This window comes from Gracilinanus agilis, chromosome 6 (assembly GCF_016433145.1).
Source record: "Gracilinanus agilis isolate LMUSP501 chromosome 6, AgileGrace, whole genome shotgun sequence".
NCBI classification, from domain to species: Eukaryota; Metazoa; Chordata; class Mammalia; order Didelphimorphia; family Didelphidae; genus Gracilinanus; species Gracilinanus agilis.
The window spans coordinates 273,123,335-273,138,854 of NC_058135.1; the positions used below are offsets into that span (position 1 = coordinate 273,123,335).

Here is a 15,520-nt window from a genome sequence, read left to right on the forward strand (position 1 = left end):
TAGAACACTTTGTTGTTACTCAGTTATTTTTACTTGTACCTGATGATTCATGAACCCATTGAGGGTTTTCTTGGCAAAGATACTGGATTGGTTTGTCATTTTCTTCTCCAGCTCATTTTACAGATGAGGAACTGAGGCTAACAGGCTTAAGTGACTTGCCTAGGGTCACATAGATAATAAATGTCAGAGGCCAGATTTGAACTGAGGAAGATGAATCTTCCTGATTCCAGGCCTGATCCTCTATCCAGCATGCCGTCCAGCTTCCCCACTGGTCCACCTAGTTGTCCCAATTAGCAATAGTAAGTGCTTAATTAATATTTTTGTTCAACCATCAGCTCATCCATCCATCCATGCACATCTATATTCTTGGAAGTAAGGATGCTAATGTGTCTTCCCTCTCTCATACAATTCAGTGTATTAATAAGCCAATCCTGATGTGTCAGAGGAGAGCATTAGTTGTGGTAGTTGCTAAGTCTGGGCTTTTTAATTTGTCAGCATCTGCTGGATTTTACTTGAGGTCAGGCTAAGTACTCAGTTCTGCAGCCCCAGAAGTCAATTAAGACATCAAACATTGATTAATCAATTACACTGTGGCAGGTACTGTGTTAGTCTTTGAAAGTGTGCAAAATTCCTTTAGTGTCTCATTTATTTCTTTCTTCAACCTTAGGTAATGATTACTGTAGGTAGCCCGGTACTGAAGACCATGATGAAGATTCCCTATCTACAGTGACTTTCTCTTTGGTTCTCTGGTAATTGATGCTGAGGGGAGGCTATGTGGTGGCATCCCCAAAGATCGAAGGACAGAAGTATTTGTTAAGGATGTGCCTGCTTCCATCTACCTTGGGAATATTGTTATTCACAGCTAAACAAAACATTGAGCCTATAGTTGACTGTAATGATTAGGGAAGGCCATGTTGATAGAACTAAGAGGGAAGCCACTCAGCAGGATCCTACTGATTCAAAACTGACTCTCTTCTTGTCTAATGGTGGACCACTGATGGCCTCATAGGGGTTGAACTCCTGTACCCACTCCTTCTCTCTAAGATACCCTTCTGCTCTGGATCTATACTTGCAAACTAGCCATCTTCAGTCATGGGGTAACCTGTCTAATTTAAGGAAAGTGAGGCTGTCTTTTCATACTTTCCTATTTGCTAATGGCGCCTCCTTGAGAAACTTTGCATAATTTAGGATTAGGATGACTTCTAGGGTTTTTCCAAAAAGGGAGACTAGAAAGATGCTCAATAAACAATAAGAATAAGATATGGGATAGATATTTATTTCCCATCCAGAAAAGAAATGCAAAAATATAAAAGATGCTCACAAGGGCATATTGACAATAAGACATTAAATAAATTAACAGTGGACTAGGAAAATGATACTTAAAGCCATCTACACATAAAACAATGTTTGAGATTGCTGTTAGGCATTTTATATTTCCCTTTAGCTCAGAATTGTCTGAACAACACATGGTACATGACAATTGGTAATTTGCCTGATTTTGGAACAATCCTCTTGTCGGTTGCCATGTTATCTAAGAGCATAGCATTGTTGCTGGAGACTTTCCCCTTACTGTCATTTGGTTCTGTGGGACATCTAGACCTCTTAAGAAAACAAAGTCACCTTTAAGCCTGAATCTATCCATCGCGGGTTAGATGGCCATTCACTTATGAGTAGGAAAGAACAAATAGAGAAGAAGAAGAGATAGTTTGGGGATCCAGGTGAAGCTAATCTGAATGAGTTTCCCTATACTACTTGCCATGATGCAGAGATGGAGAAGGGTCAACTCTTTCCCACCCCTTATGGGAAGTCTCAAAGGAACTTGATGCCATCTGCAAAAAGTTAAGGAGAGTGGGAGCTTTGCATCCCTCAGAAGGCATGGCAGGCCCAGGTGATCTGAGTGTCACTACTGATCAGTATAAAGGGGCTTACTGCAGGATGACACAGGGACAGAATGATGATGCCATGTATCACCCAGTGTTTAGTTTCTTCAGAATATATCATATAAACACTAAAAGGGGAACTGATTGTGGTAAAGCAGACAAATGAGATCATCAGTATCAGAATGGCTTTGGTGGCTCTGACCTCTGGGGAAGTCCTGAGGGACATGTTTGTTTGGTGAATGTACTGGACCCTTCGGTGGTGTCTATATAAGATGAGCATCATGTAGCTGCTGGTAATGGTCAGGAGACCCACAAATAGACCATCATAAACAGACTTCCAGATTGCAATTTTTATAGTATTTATGGCATGTAAGTCCAAAGAGCTATACCAAATATTCCCCCTCTCTTTGCTGCTATTTTTTGGGCAGGTCACATACATAGGAATGAAGATTGCTATCAGTAAATTGAGAACCCAGCAAAAGAGACAGCAGGGGAGAGTGCATTTTGGGGCTCTGGCTTTGAGCCCTGCCCACATGGGACTATAGGGACTGATGGTGATTGCCTGGGAGACACTGAGGAGGCATGAGCTACAAAGGGAAAGGCCCCGGGCCATTCTTATCAGGTAAGTTATGATTTTAACCTCAGAACAAACTAGGAAAGATTTAAACACCCAGATCTGCATTATCTTAGGGACTCCTCCAAAGAGAATCAACATGGAATTAGAAAAGGCAATGTGAATGACAATCATGTTCATAGGTTTTATTCTATGACCAGTGATAGATTTATGGCCATATAGGTAAAGGAGGAAAGAGTTCCCCAGGATTCCAAGAGCAATAAGATTCAGGCAGATAATTCCCAAGACTTCATCGTGAGAAATCATTCCTCAGATATTTTAGGCAGCTTTGGTGTTTGATTTGGAATGACCTGTCAAGAAACACAATAGATTTTGACTATTCCAGACCCAGAATTTTTAAGTAAGATCTCACCTATCCTTACCTATTAGATGAGGATCAGTAAACCATCTCAGATAAGAAGTCAGATTCCAGTGTCCATGAGACATTTGCTGAATATACTTTCCATATAAGAATAATAACAGCTTAGACTTACAACATACAGCTTAGTGATGGATCATTCAGATTAATGCCATAAATATTATTTCCTTGGGAAGTGATAAACAATTCACAAAGGCTCGTATGTTATCCTTGTGTAGACTTTGAGGTTAGACTAAAATATGGTCAAGTGGCTTTGGAATTTATCATATAATGCAACATAATGCATAGTGATTAATGGATTGATCTCAGCATGGAGGGAGCACTTCAGTGAGCTCGTCTAGTGATCTCCCTGTGGACCACTGCTATTTAACAGTTTTTTTAAAATATCATTTTCTTTATCTGAAAATTGCCTATTCATTTCCCTTGCCCATTTTTCAATTGGGGAATGGCTTGACTTTTTTAGACAATTGAGTTAGTTCCTTGTGAAATTGAGTAATTAGGCCTCTGTCAGAATTTTTTATTATAAAGATTTTTCCCAGTTTGTTGTTTCCCTTCTGATTTTCATTGCATTGTTTTTGTTTGTACAAAACCTTTTTAATTTAATATAATCAAAATTATTTATTTTACATTTTGTAATATTTTCTAACTCTTGCTTGGTTTTAAAATCTTTCCTTTCCCAGAGATCTGACAAGTATACTATTCTGTGTTCACCTAATTTACTTACAGTTTCCTTCTTTATATTCAAGTATTTCACCCATTCTGAATTTATCTTGGTGTAGGGTATGAGATGTTGATCTAAATCTAATCCCTCCCATATTATTTTCCAATTTTCCCAGCAGTTTTTGTCAAATAGTGGAATTTTGTATCAATAAGCACATGAGAAAGTATTCTAAATCTCTAATAATTAGAGAAATGCAAATGAAAACAACTCTGAGGTACCACCTCATACCTAGCAGATTGGCTAAAATGATAGCAGGGGAGAGTAATGAATGTTGGAGGGGGTGTGGCAAAATTGGGATGTTAATGCACTGCTGGTGGAGTTGTGAACTGATCCAACCATTCTGGATGGCAATTTGGAACTATGCCCAAGGAGCGATAAAAGAATGCCTGCCCTTTGATCCAGCCATACCATTGCTGGGATTGTACCCCAAAGAGATCATAGATAAACAGACTTGAACAAAAATATTTATAGCTGTGCTCTTTGTGGTGGCAAAAAAACTGAAAGGGTATGCCCTTCAATTGGGGAATGGCTGAACAAATTGTGGTATATGTTGGTGATCGAATACTATTGTGTTCAAAGGAATAATAAACTGCAGGAATTCCATGTGAACTGGAAAGACCTCCAGGAATTGATACAGAGTGAAAGGAGCAGAGCCAGAAGAACATTGTACACAGAGACTGATACACTGTGGTAAAATTCAATGTAATGGACATCATTACTATGAGCAATGCAATGACCCAAGACAGTTCTGAGGGATTTATGGAAAAGAATGCTACCCACATTCAGAGGAAGAACTACAGGAGTGGAAACACAGAAGAAAAACAACTGCTTGAACACTTGGGCTGATGAGGACATGATTGGGGATGTAGACACTAAATGACCACACCAAAGCAACTATCAATAATATGTAAATAAGTCTTGACTGACCACACAGGTTAACACCAGTGGAAATGCAAATTAGCTACTGAGGGGGGTTGAGGTGGGGGGGTTTGAAGGGGTGAAAGGTAAAGTGAAAACATCAATAATGTAACCATGGAAAATTTTTCTAAAAATAAAAAATTTAAAATAAAAAAATATCAGTTTCATGTAAATGGCTAGAATTTTAGCCCAAATCTCCCAAGATTAAATTGAATGAGGAATAAACACACATTCTCATACTTGGCTTAAAAATAAGCTTCACAAGAGTCATTTAAAGATATTTGAGGATTTTTTGGACTAAAAAAAGTTCAATATGAGATGACAGAGTTTTGTGGATGTCAAGAAAGTTAATATGATCTTGGGCTCTGCTAGAGAAGAAACAGTGAGCATAGTAAGAGAGGCAATGGTCCCTCAGTACTCTGCCTTGGAGAGTTGAGTTCAGATATAGGAGCTCCATTATAAGAAGGATATTTCACTGTTCTCTCCCAATATATTGTTGTGTTACCTGGTAAGTTTCTCCTAATGAAAATTTTTTAAAAATCAGTTCATCATTCTTATAACCTCATAAGAGTTAGGGTTTGGTTTCCTACAGATATTACGTGATACTCACTGGTATTTGAAATTACAGACCCCCAGCGAAACACTATACCATACTTGATACTATTATAATCTATGGTGCTTGTATAGGATCTGGGGAATTCATTTATTCACAATATAATGAGCTCACCAACAGCTACATTGAGTAATTTCTCCAGAATAAAGTCAATTTGGGGTCAAAAGTGAGCCAAAGTGATGTTGATATTTTTGGTGCAACCTCCAGGAACGAGCCTAGTCCATATAATCCCAGAGAAAAGCTCTGTGGGCTATATCTTATTCTTTTTCTCTTTTTACAAGAGAAGTTTATATACCAGCTGCTGACATTTGAAGTTAAAGGTGCCACATAAGCTTTCTTCTACTATAGAGATTTTGATCCTTTCCTGCCTTCTGCTTATGCTAAGAGTGAGCACATGACTTTTCCAAATAAATTCCTCAGCTCTTAAAGCAATCAGATTTCCTCCATTATATTCCTTATTTAATCATCAGTAAACAGAAAGGAAACTTTGAATGCCAAGTCTTTTAAAGCCAAAGGTGATTGTCAGCCAAGGGCTTTGAAAACCCAATTACTCAAGAACTCAGCAATGTTTCCTTCTTTGAACCACATGGAAGTTGCATTGGTACCTCTTTTTTTGCTTTTTGCCTTTTCCATCAACCATTAGAGTTAAAACTCACATTGAATTCTCTTACCCCTTAAAATGAAGGGAATCAATCTGATCTCAATTCGCTATTTTCACTAACATTGCCTTCCCCCCAAATCTTTTCTCTACTGAGAAGAATAATAGAAGTGCTATTAACATCTCTAATTTGAGCATCTTAGGGTAAAAACTTGATCCACACTGTCCTTGTTAGGGCTATGCTAATATATGATGTTCATTAATTTTGAGGAATTATGCCCACTTCCTTTTTGTTGAGTGAATTTCCCAGGACTGTTATTGCTTTTAGGTACATTTGACTCCACTATTTTTTTTTTAGCTCTAGCTCTTTAAAAATTGAGGTTTTTGGAAATTGCAATTACACAATGTTTTAAGCAGCATCATTAGGACAAGATTGCTTCCATTGCCATTGGTTTTTGTATCATTGTGTTCCATTTAAGGGAATCAGAGTTAGAAAAATCCATGGTTGTAAGAGTCCTTAACTTTAAAATACATTGAAAAGGAACAGAATGACATTTTAAAAGAGAGAGAGTGACTTATTTGTTCATTTTTTTGCTGCTTCCTCTCTTACCCAAATGGATCTCCCTTTGGGCATGTTCCCATGCTCTCTGGCTAGAGGATTGAATACACCCTGAGAAGACTCTCAGATAATTTGCAGACAGGGGGGTCTATCACTATCCAGTCAGAAAAAAACTGATTGGTGGGGGGTGAATTGGTTACAGTTTATCTCCATATTGTTCTAGGAATCAAATTCAAAACTCGTGTCCTTTCCCTGGAAGGGGTGACAAATTGAGTTGGAAGTAACCTTGGCAATTATCCAGTCTAATTGCCATACAATGGAGAAACTGAAGTTCAGAGGGAGAGAACTTCCCCTTTGTCTCCAAGGTCACACAGGCAAGGAGTAGTAAAGCTAGAGTTTGGAACCTGGTCCTTTGCCTCCAGATTGAGAGTTCTTTCTATGACATCACTCTGAATGCTTAGTCACACTGTCACAGGTACATGGATGTAGTCTGCTTTACCTTTATGTAAGAAATAATTGATCAAAATATAGGAAGCTGCATAATCTTATTGTGTGACAGGAGGATGCAGCTAAGATCAAGGAGGACCTGGGCAGGGATGGAGACTGGAATGAAGGACCTAGAGATACTGCAGTTAGAACAAACTGGGAGCTTGTATATTGATGCCAAATTGACATTTGGCAGGTTGTGGATTCTGGGACAGAAAAAGAGTTGTGCCTGTTCTGTCTGAAGCATTTTTACAAATTTACTTCTCTCCTTAGGGATTCTCAGCCTGATGTCCTCATGCCACCAAAACATCAAGAGGTCTAGGAGGTAGAGTAGGGAAGGAAGGAAAAAAGGGAGTTGACATTAGAAAATAAATGTTGAATACCATTTTTACCTTCAAATTATAGAAAATTATGGCTGTGGGGTTACCCTGTGGGTCAAAGAGCCATAGGACATATTAAAATAGAGAACAGGAAGGAAAGTTTGCAAAGGATACAGGGTGCAAATTAAGTGGCTCATAGAGCTTATGGATGGAACTCAAGGAAAGAGTTCCAAAAAGAGTGTCAGGAATGAATAAATAGAGGACTTGAAGCCTGGAGGAGAGAGGAGTTCTCTTTGTTCTCTTTGGAACTTGGAGGGAGCACTTCCTGTGAGGAGTTAACTGACTTATCTGAGGAGAAGCTGTTGGACCTGACGGTTGAGGCCCTCAGACTAGCTTTCCAGATTCCCGCTAGATACTCTATCTAGGGAACCATCTATTTCTACCTCTTTGTCCTTGACCTGCCTATTGGCATTTTATTGCTGTTCCTGTGAGCCAAGCCAACCAGAGAGACTGTGCCTGTCTGTTTAAAAAAGACTTACAGCCTCTTGGCTATCATACAGTCACCACCCTATCAAGCCAATCTGAACTATTCTTCCATTCACCCAGACTTTTGGAGAGGCCATAGTCAGGGAAGCTAGACAGGGATTTTTGGGAACAGAGACAATCAACATAGGGTGTCAGATAGCCTGAAGCAAAAGAAGCCAGATTCATGCAAATCTATTATTTATTGTGGTAGGAGTAATAGTATTACAGTGCTAGGGATTTCCTTGGCCCTCCTTCCCATTCCCTTTCCTTGTTTATATTTATTATATTAAACCCTTTTATTATATAACAATAATAGTCAGATTGTTTTGTTCAAAGTTTCAGGTCTGAGGCCTACCATCTTGGGCCTATCAGCCTGACCAGACAGAGACACTGAAAGTATCAACTTACCATACCTAAAAGTGTTATGATCCACTTTTTTCAGACATCTCTCCTAATTAATAGAGGCTGAATTAGAGCACAGAAAATCTTGATCTTTGACTGCATTCAGGTTGAGTGATTATGGCTCCTTCTACTCATCATGATAGAATATTATTGACTAGGCCCCATCATGCTCCTGAGGTGGCCATTAGAATCCCTCAGCATCTGGTGGTTCCCTAGATAGAATGTAGTGGGAATCTGGAAAGCTAGTCTGAGGGCCTCAACTGTCAGGTCCAACAGCTTCTCCTCAGATAAGTCAGTTAACTCCTCACAGGAAGTGCTCCCTCCAAGTTCCAAAGAGGTCCAACACTATATAATTTGATCCAACCTAGATGGACCCTGAGCAAAAACCCTACTGAGGCTGAGATCTAGCCCAGCCTTCACCTTGGGTGCAATATTCCTCCTATGTTCTAGAAGCCCAATTATTCCTATTTAGGCACTTTCCCAAACCTCAACACTTAAGAGACCTGAAATCCTAATTTCTTTCTCCCAGAAAAGACTCTCTATTAATCTCTGTTTCTGAGGCTAAGTTACTCACCTGGCTGATTTCTGCCGCCCAGAAAGGGTATGGAGCTGTGACAATCAGAGTATGGGCATCTATAAGTGGAAAATGACCAAGGTTGGAGTTATAAGTTTTACCATGTTTGATCTCATCTCCCCCTGAGTTTTGATTATCATGTCACTTTCAGGAAGGGTGACACTGTCTGCAGAGGGAACCTGGGATGTGTCAGAAGAAGCAGCAAACTTTTGTCCCAGGTGCAAATTTTCATCCACAATGACTACTGATTAATTATAGTCTCCAAATGAGTAATTATGAGCAACTAAGAAAGAAACTTTCCTTTGCTTATTTAGAAGGAAGGAAGATAATGTAAGATCACTGAGATCACAGAGAGTAGTGGGTTCAGGGTCCCTGAGAGCTGATGAATGAGGCCCCCATGTCTATATTCTGGGTCTCCTGTTGGCCTATTCAGGACATCACAGAATCAACTTCACTATGAAACTCTCCTTTGGTTACCTTTATGAACTTTTCATTGTAGTCTCCCATACAGTGGCTTCCCTTCCATTCTGATACAAAGAAAGCTATTCCTGATCTTCTCTGCTTGGGTCCCTTCTGTTAGGGGGAATTTAAGAAGAAAATATTGAACCAGAGTTGATGGAAGGAAGGGAGCTTTTTGTTGAGGAAACAAGAAATGAAGGAGAAGTTCTCAGAGCCCTGAATTGGAATTCTGGAGAAGATAATTGCTATCCAGGAGTTGGGTTTGAACTTTGGAGAGAAAAACATCTCCTAAACCCAGCTCTGACCTCTTAGTGACTTTCCCACATTTCCTGAGAGAGATCAGCTAGTTTCTGGATATTTATTTATTCCTTGACTTGAATGTAACACCTGAAGAAGTCTCAAAAAGGATTTTCCAGCATTTGACCTGAACTGCTTAGTTTAACTTGGTGGGCTGTGATCTTACCAAGGCAGACAGGGTCAAACCTGGCACCTGACTCCACTATTATTCTACAACTTAATATAAGACTATTTATTGTGGGCTTAAACTCTATATCTATTTAGGGCATAGAGCTTGGGATTCATTATCTACAAAGACCTACATGAAGTTATGAAGAGTGAAATGAACAGAATCAAGAGAACATCATATAGAATAAAAGAAATGTTGTTTGAAAAATAACTTGTGTCCACCTTCAAAGAAAGAACTGATAAATATAAATAAGCAATATATTGTTCTATATATACACATACATTTTTGTCTGTAAGGATGGAATTTTGTGGAGAGGAGATGGGACCAAAGGAGGAGAAGAGAGTTGTTAGCAGTTGAAACCAGCAGGAGATTCTGGGAATTTCTCCCAGGAGGAGGGAGAAGAGTGGTCTGAGGGCTGGGGGACTGGGAAGAGAGAGGAGGCAGAAAACCCAGCTCTGATCCATCCAGAGGCCTTCTTGAGGATCTTTCTCTTGGAAATTGAAACCCTGATTCCATGATCATAGCCATTGCAACACAACTCATTCTTCAAGATTACATCCATCCTGTCAACTAAGATTTTGGACTCCACTGGGAGAAACCTTTTAGACTCCCTCACTCATTACCTGTCCTTGCTGAGAGACCCTTTCAGACAAACTTACAATTATAGGAAAGGAAATAGATATAGAAATAGAAATAGAAGGGGAAGTGGGGGGAGAAGCTTAGGAGTTGGAACTGCCTTGGTTCCTGCCTAAGTGATGGACCCCATAGGATTAGTGAAGAGGGAACCCCCAAATCCCTCTGCCCTCCACCCCTTTCCTCAATCCCTGATTTGAGAAAAATAAAAGCCATTTAGCAGCTGGATAGCATTCTTGAGTGCCTGAGAGACAACAAGGGAGAGGGGAAGCCACAGCTTGGACTGGCAGCCTCCATCTTTGAGCCAAACCACCTGCTGTGTAGTCAGCTGACCTTGGGGGAGGCTTGAGTGAGCCCTGAACTTCAAGATTGGATTGGGGTACCACCTACCTCCTCTTGTAGGGAAGCCTTGCCCTCAACTCTTGAGAGGTGGCATGACCAATTAGGTTACCCAGTATTGGGGTGATACTCCCTTAAAATCCCCACACTGAATTTTTGGCCCCAGGAAAGTGGAGAGGAGAGAGTTACCATGCAGACCTCTCTCAATCTCTCTCTCTTCTACCAACTTCCAATTCTGGGTTCATTTTATTATTATGTGTCAAATGATGCCTTCTCTAATGGAGAGACAGGAGGGAGGAAAGGAGTTACCTTGGTATTTTAATGTAACAAATTTAAATTTAAAAAATAATTGTGGTTTGTTGTGTAATGCAAGGTGGCTAACAGAAACTTTTTGCTTCTGTAATTTCAAAAGGTCACAGAAAGTCAGCTAGAGGTCTTAGAATCTTCAGAAAGTCAGTTCAAGCTTGAAGCTATCAATAGAGGTGAAGTTTCAACTGACAGTGCTTTTGCCTTCTGGCTTTTGCTTTGGCTGGAGGCTTTTGGTTCTTGGCCTTTGGCTCAGCCAGTCGGCTTCGGCTTTTCGGCTTGGCTTTGGCCTTTTAGCTTCGGCCTTGGCCTGTGCTTATTTTGTCTTGAGGAAATTTAGACCTATCTGATTTCTCTGGACCTCTCCCTGATCTCTCTTCATTTACATCCCCCCTTTTCCCCTGAATTTCCTTTTCGGCCCTGGGAGGAAGGGAAGGCTTGGTGATTGAACATTGTGGATTTAGTTTCTGTAGGCAAGTAGGACATCCTCAAATAAATAACCCCTAGTTTAGTGATTTGATAAATACTTAACTTTAGGACAATCAAATCTTCCTGACTGGGAGAGCAGGCTCTCTCAGTCTAAACCTCTCCTGCAACCCATCCCCTACCATCAGCCCTCTCCCTAGCAGCAGTTAGAAAAACCTGAACCTCTTTCCCTCTGATTAACCTGACATTAATAAATCCCCTTTGTTACCTACTCAAAGCCTCTGGTGAATCATTGTATTGAAGATTAAGGCAAGGGCTAAAGAGGGAAGAAATCCATTTCTTTTATTTCTTGAGGGAACCAGGGTCATCCATATTGGCAGGAAGTCCTTAACCGAGACTTCCTGCAGCCATCAGTTTCACTGGCAGGGAGGAACCTTTTCAATTCCTCCCTCAAGGGACTTTAGAAACTAACAAGAGAAAAACCCCAGCCTTGATCTAAATATTTCTTACTAGCCTAATTCCTCCTTGTATCCTCTGTCTCAAGTCTCAGTGAATTAACCTGTTTGAGCTGCCCTTCTACGTACTCCATTTCCCTTATTTCCTATATACCTTCCCTTATCTTCATTCCTCTTCCAATCACCTTATAATCACCTATTTCCCCTTTATCCATCCTCACTACCCAAATTGCCTCTGAGACCTGCTCAAAGATTACCTTACTTTTTTGACAACAGTGGTTATGGCTGGAGGATTCTGTTAACATAGCATCCATCCTACAATATTTCTTGCTAGATCTACTCACACTTCTTTGGTGTCAGAGATGAATGTTTGTTATATAAGCAGAAATACTTCAGCATTGTCTTCCCATAGAATTGTTGAGGTAGAGTCTACAATTAAAAAGGAGGTAAAGAAACTGGGTAGGATAAGAAAAAAATACGAAACAAGAGAAAGAGATGGGAAACTTGAGGGAGGGTCTTTGTAAACAGGCCCATACTTGAAGGTACTCTAGAAAAAGAGTCCGAAACAATTAATATGGAATGAAGATAGAAGTGTTTATTGTACTCTCAGTAAGTGGCAAATACTGTGCTAAGTTCTGAAGACACAAATAGAAAATTGAGATGGTCTCTGCTCTCAAGGAGTTTATATTCAATAGAAGGAGACAATACAGGTAGGAAGGTTCATATTCATGTTTAATTCTAGGCAGATGGAAGTGTAAGGAAATACTTAAGTAGGAGTAGTAGCAGAGAAGATGGCAAGGCTTTGAGATTCAAGATCCTTTTTTCCCCTGATGATTTCTTTTTAAAATTAATTAATTTATTAAAATTTTTGATATGGTTACATGATTCATGTTTTCACCGTCCTGGAGTTGACAAGCAATTCCACTGTGGTATACATATACATTATTATTTGAACCCATTTCCATATTATTTATTTTTGTACAATCCTTCAAAACTAAAATCCCAAATCACATACTCATATAAACAAGTGATAAATCACATATGTTCTTCTGGATTTATACTTCCACAGTTCTTTCTCTAGATGTGCATTCTTAAGTCCCACAGAATTGTCCTGGATCATGGCATTGATATTAGTAGCAAAATCAATTACATTTGATTGTCCCACAATGCTACAGTTTCTCTGTATAATGTTCTCCTTTTTCAGTTTATTTCACTTCACATTAGTTCATATAGGTCTTTCCAGTTCTTATGGAAGTCCATCATTTCATCATTTCCTGACGCACAAGAGTATTCTATCACCATCATATACCACAATTTGTTCAGCCATTCCCCAATTGAGGGACATCCTATCATTTTCCAATTTTTTGCTACCACAAAGAGTACAACTATGAATATTTTTGTACAAATAGGTCCTTGCCCATTAAAAAAATCTCTTTTGGATATAAAAACAGTAGTAATATTGTTAGATCAAAGAGCATGCATTATTTTAAGGTGCTTTAGGTATAATTCTAAATTGCCCCCCATAATGGTCAGGTCAATTCACAACTCCACCAGCAATGCATTGGTGTCCCAACTTTGCACATAACCTCCAATAACATTTTGGGGACATTCATGTCCACCGATCACATTGTCTATTAAGGAATGGCTATATAATAGTAAAGATTTCCTATATATCTTGCACTTTCCTCCCTTCCTAAGGTCTTAGGACCTCGGAATCATAATTTTAAAGCTAGAAGAGATCTTAAAAGGCTTTTGAGGCTAATCTATTCTTTTTTAAAGATGAGGAAAAAGGCATAGAAGGACAAAATAATTTCCCCAGAGTCATATAACTAGTGTCAGAAGCAAGATTTGAATACAGATCTTTCTGATTCCAAACTGGGATTCTACTCACTATACCATGTTGCTTTTTTTATTATGTCTTCCAAGATTGTTTTCATGGAAAACTTTATATAAATGAAAAAGAATATAATTTTATGAGTACATTTATCTTTTATATGGTTATGAATTCTCCCCTATTTTATAGTTATAAAAGTTACCTCCTCTCTTATTCTCTATGGTGATTTTAAAACATATACATCATATTAGAGAAAATTATGGAAAGAAGGGTATATGGATTAACTTAAAAGAGTGTAATGCTCCAAATTTTGGATAATGAGGCCTTTTAAAAATGATGCTTAAATATTTAAATAATAATTAAGGTCAATTGTCCATTTAGAGTTTATTGTTATAGATGCTATACAATGTAAATTTGATTTCTGCAAAAGTGATTGATAGTTTTCCTAGCAGTTCTTTTTTTCAGATAGGAGGCTTTTCTTTTTTTTTTTTTTTTTTTAATTTTTTTTTTTTTTTAATTTTTTAAACCCTTAACTTCTGTGTATTGACTTATAGGTGGAAGAGTGGTAAGGGTAGGCAATGGGGGTCAAGTGACTTGCCCAGGGCCACACAGCTGGGAAGTGTCTGAGGCCGGATCTGAACCTAGGACCTCCCGTCTCTAGGCCCGGCTCTCAATCCACTGAGCTACCCAGCTGCCCCAGGAGGCTTTTCTTGATGGAGGTTTTTCATCTCTCAGAGCATAGTAGGATCCAGGAATTTGGATGCCAATGTTAGTTAGCATAAAGGGACTGACTACTGGTTAACACAAGGAGAGATAGTGACATTTTTTTTTTTTACCCAGGACCTAGATATGATGTGAGAAGCTATATAGTTGAAGTGAAACTGACTGCATTCAGGATGTCAAAAGTGATCACAAGCATCAGGATGACTTTGATAGCTCTGGTCTCAGAGGGAACTCTGGGAAAGAAGTTGTTGATCTGGATACACTATACTTTTTGGTGGTGCTTCTAGAAAACAAGCACCATGTAGCCACGTGAACAGGTCATAATACCTATGAACATGGCGTCACAACAGACTTCCAGATAACAGTTTTTGTGGTATTTATGCTATGCAAATCACAATAACTATACCCAAAGTTCCATATTATTTTATATCTGTTCTTTAGGCCAGTCATATACAGGCAAAGTGACATCTACCAGCAGATTGAAAAACCAGCAGGAGACCCAAGAAGGAATGATGCCCTTTAGGGTCTTAGACTTGAGCTCTTCCCATATGGAATTATAGGGAAGATAGAGTGATGGCTTGGAAGCACTCATGAGTCAGGTGCTGAAAAGGAAGAGGCCTCAGGTCACTCCTATCAGCTAAGTTATGATTTACCTCCAGTGAAATCCAGGGAGAATTTCAAGTTTTTAATCTCTAAAATTCTTGAGATTCCCTTGAAAAGATCATTACAGTGTTGACAAAAGCCAAGTGGATAACTATCAGACATCGGTTTTATCCTGTGACTAGTGAAGAATTTAAAACTGTGGAAGTAAAGGAGAATTATGTTTTTTAGAACTCCAAATAAAGTATGATTCAGGCACACAATTCCTAGGACTTTATTCTGAGAAATAATTCCTTAGACACCATGCTCTGTTCCAAAGTGACCTAGGGAGAAATATAAGATATCTGGATGATAGCAGCTTCAGACTTTAACAGTGAAGTTCCTTATCCCTCCTCATCTTCCACATGGGCCACATTAAACCATTCCAGATTGTGGATCACAACTATGCATCTGTCATACAACCAATTTAAGTACATATTTGTGTGTCTTTTACCATTAGGTCAATTCTGTTTTTAAGTTGTTATTTTCTTTTGTATTTTTTGTTCATCTTTTACCAATATCATAGACATCTCTTAACCTCTGATTTTTCCTTAGCATGCAAAAATGTCTCATTCTGTTGTTGATTATGACATTCCAAAACTTTCTTTAAAATATTAATGTCATTTGGTGAAGAATGCTGGGAGAATTTAGT

At 39.0% G+C, this 15,520-nt stretch overlaps 1 protein-coding gene across 1 annotated transcript; it reads right to left on the reverse strand.

The window, feature by feature from the left end:
* Positions 1–1,866: 1,866 nt before the first annotated feature.
* Positions 1,867–2,760, reverse strand: LOC123251930 (vomeronasal type-1 receptor 3-like). Its single transcript, XM_044681271.1, has one exon. It carries the CDS (start codon positions 2,758–2,760, stop codon positions 1,867–1,869), a length of 894 nt encoding a protein of 297 aa, XP_044537206.1.
* Between the last annotated feature and the right edge of the window lie 12,760 nt (positions 2,761–15,520).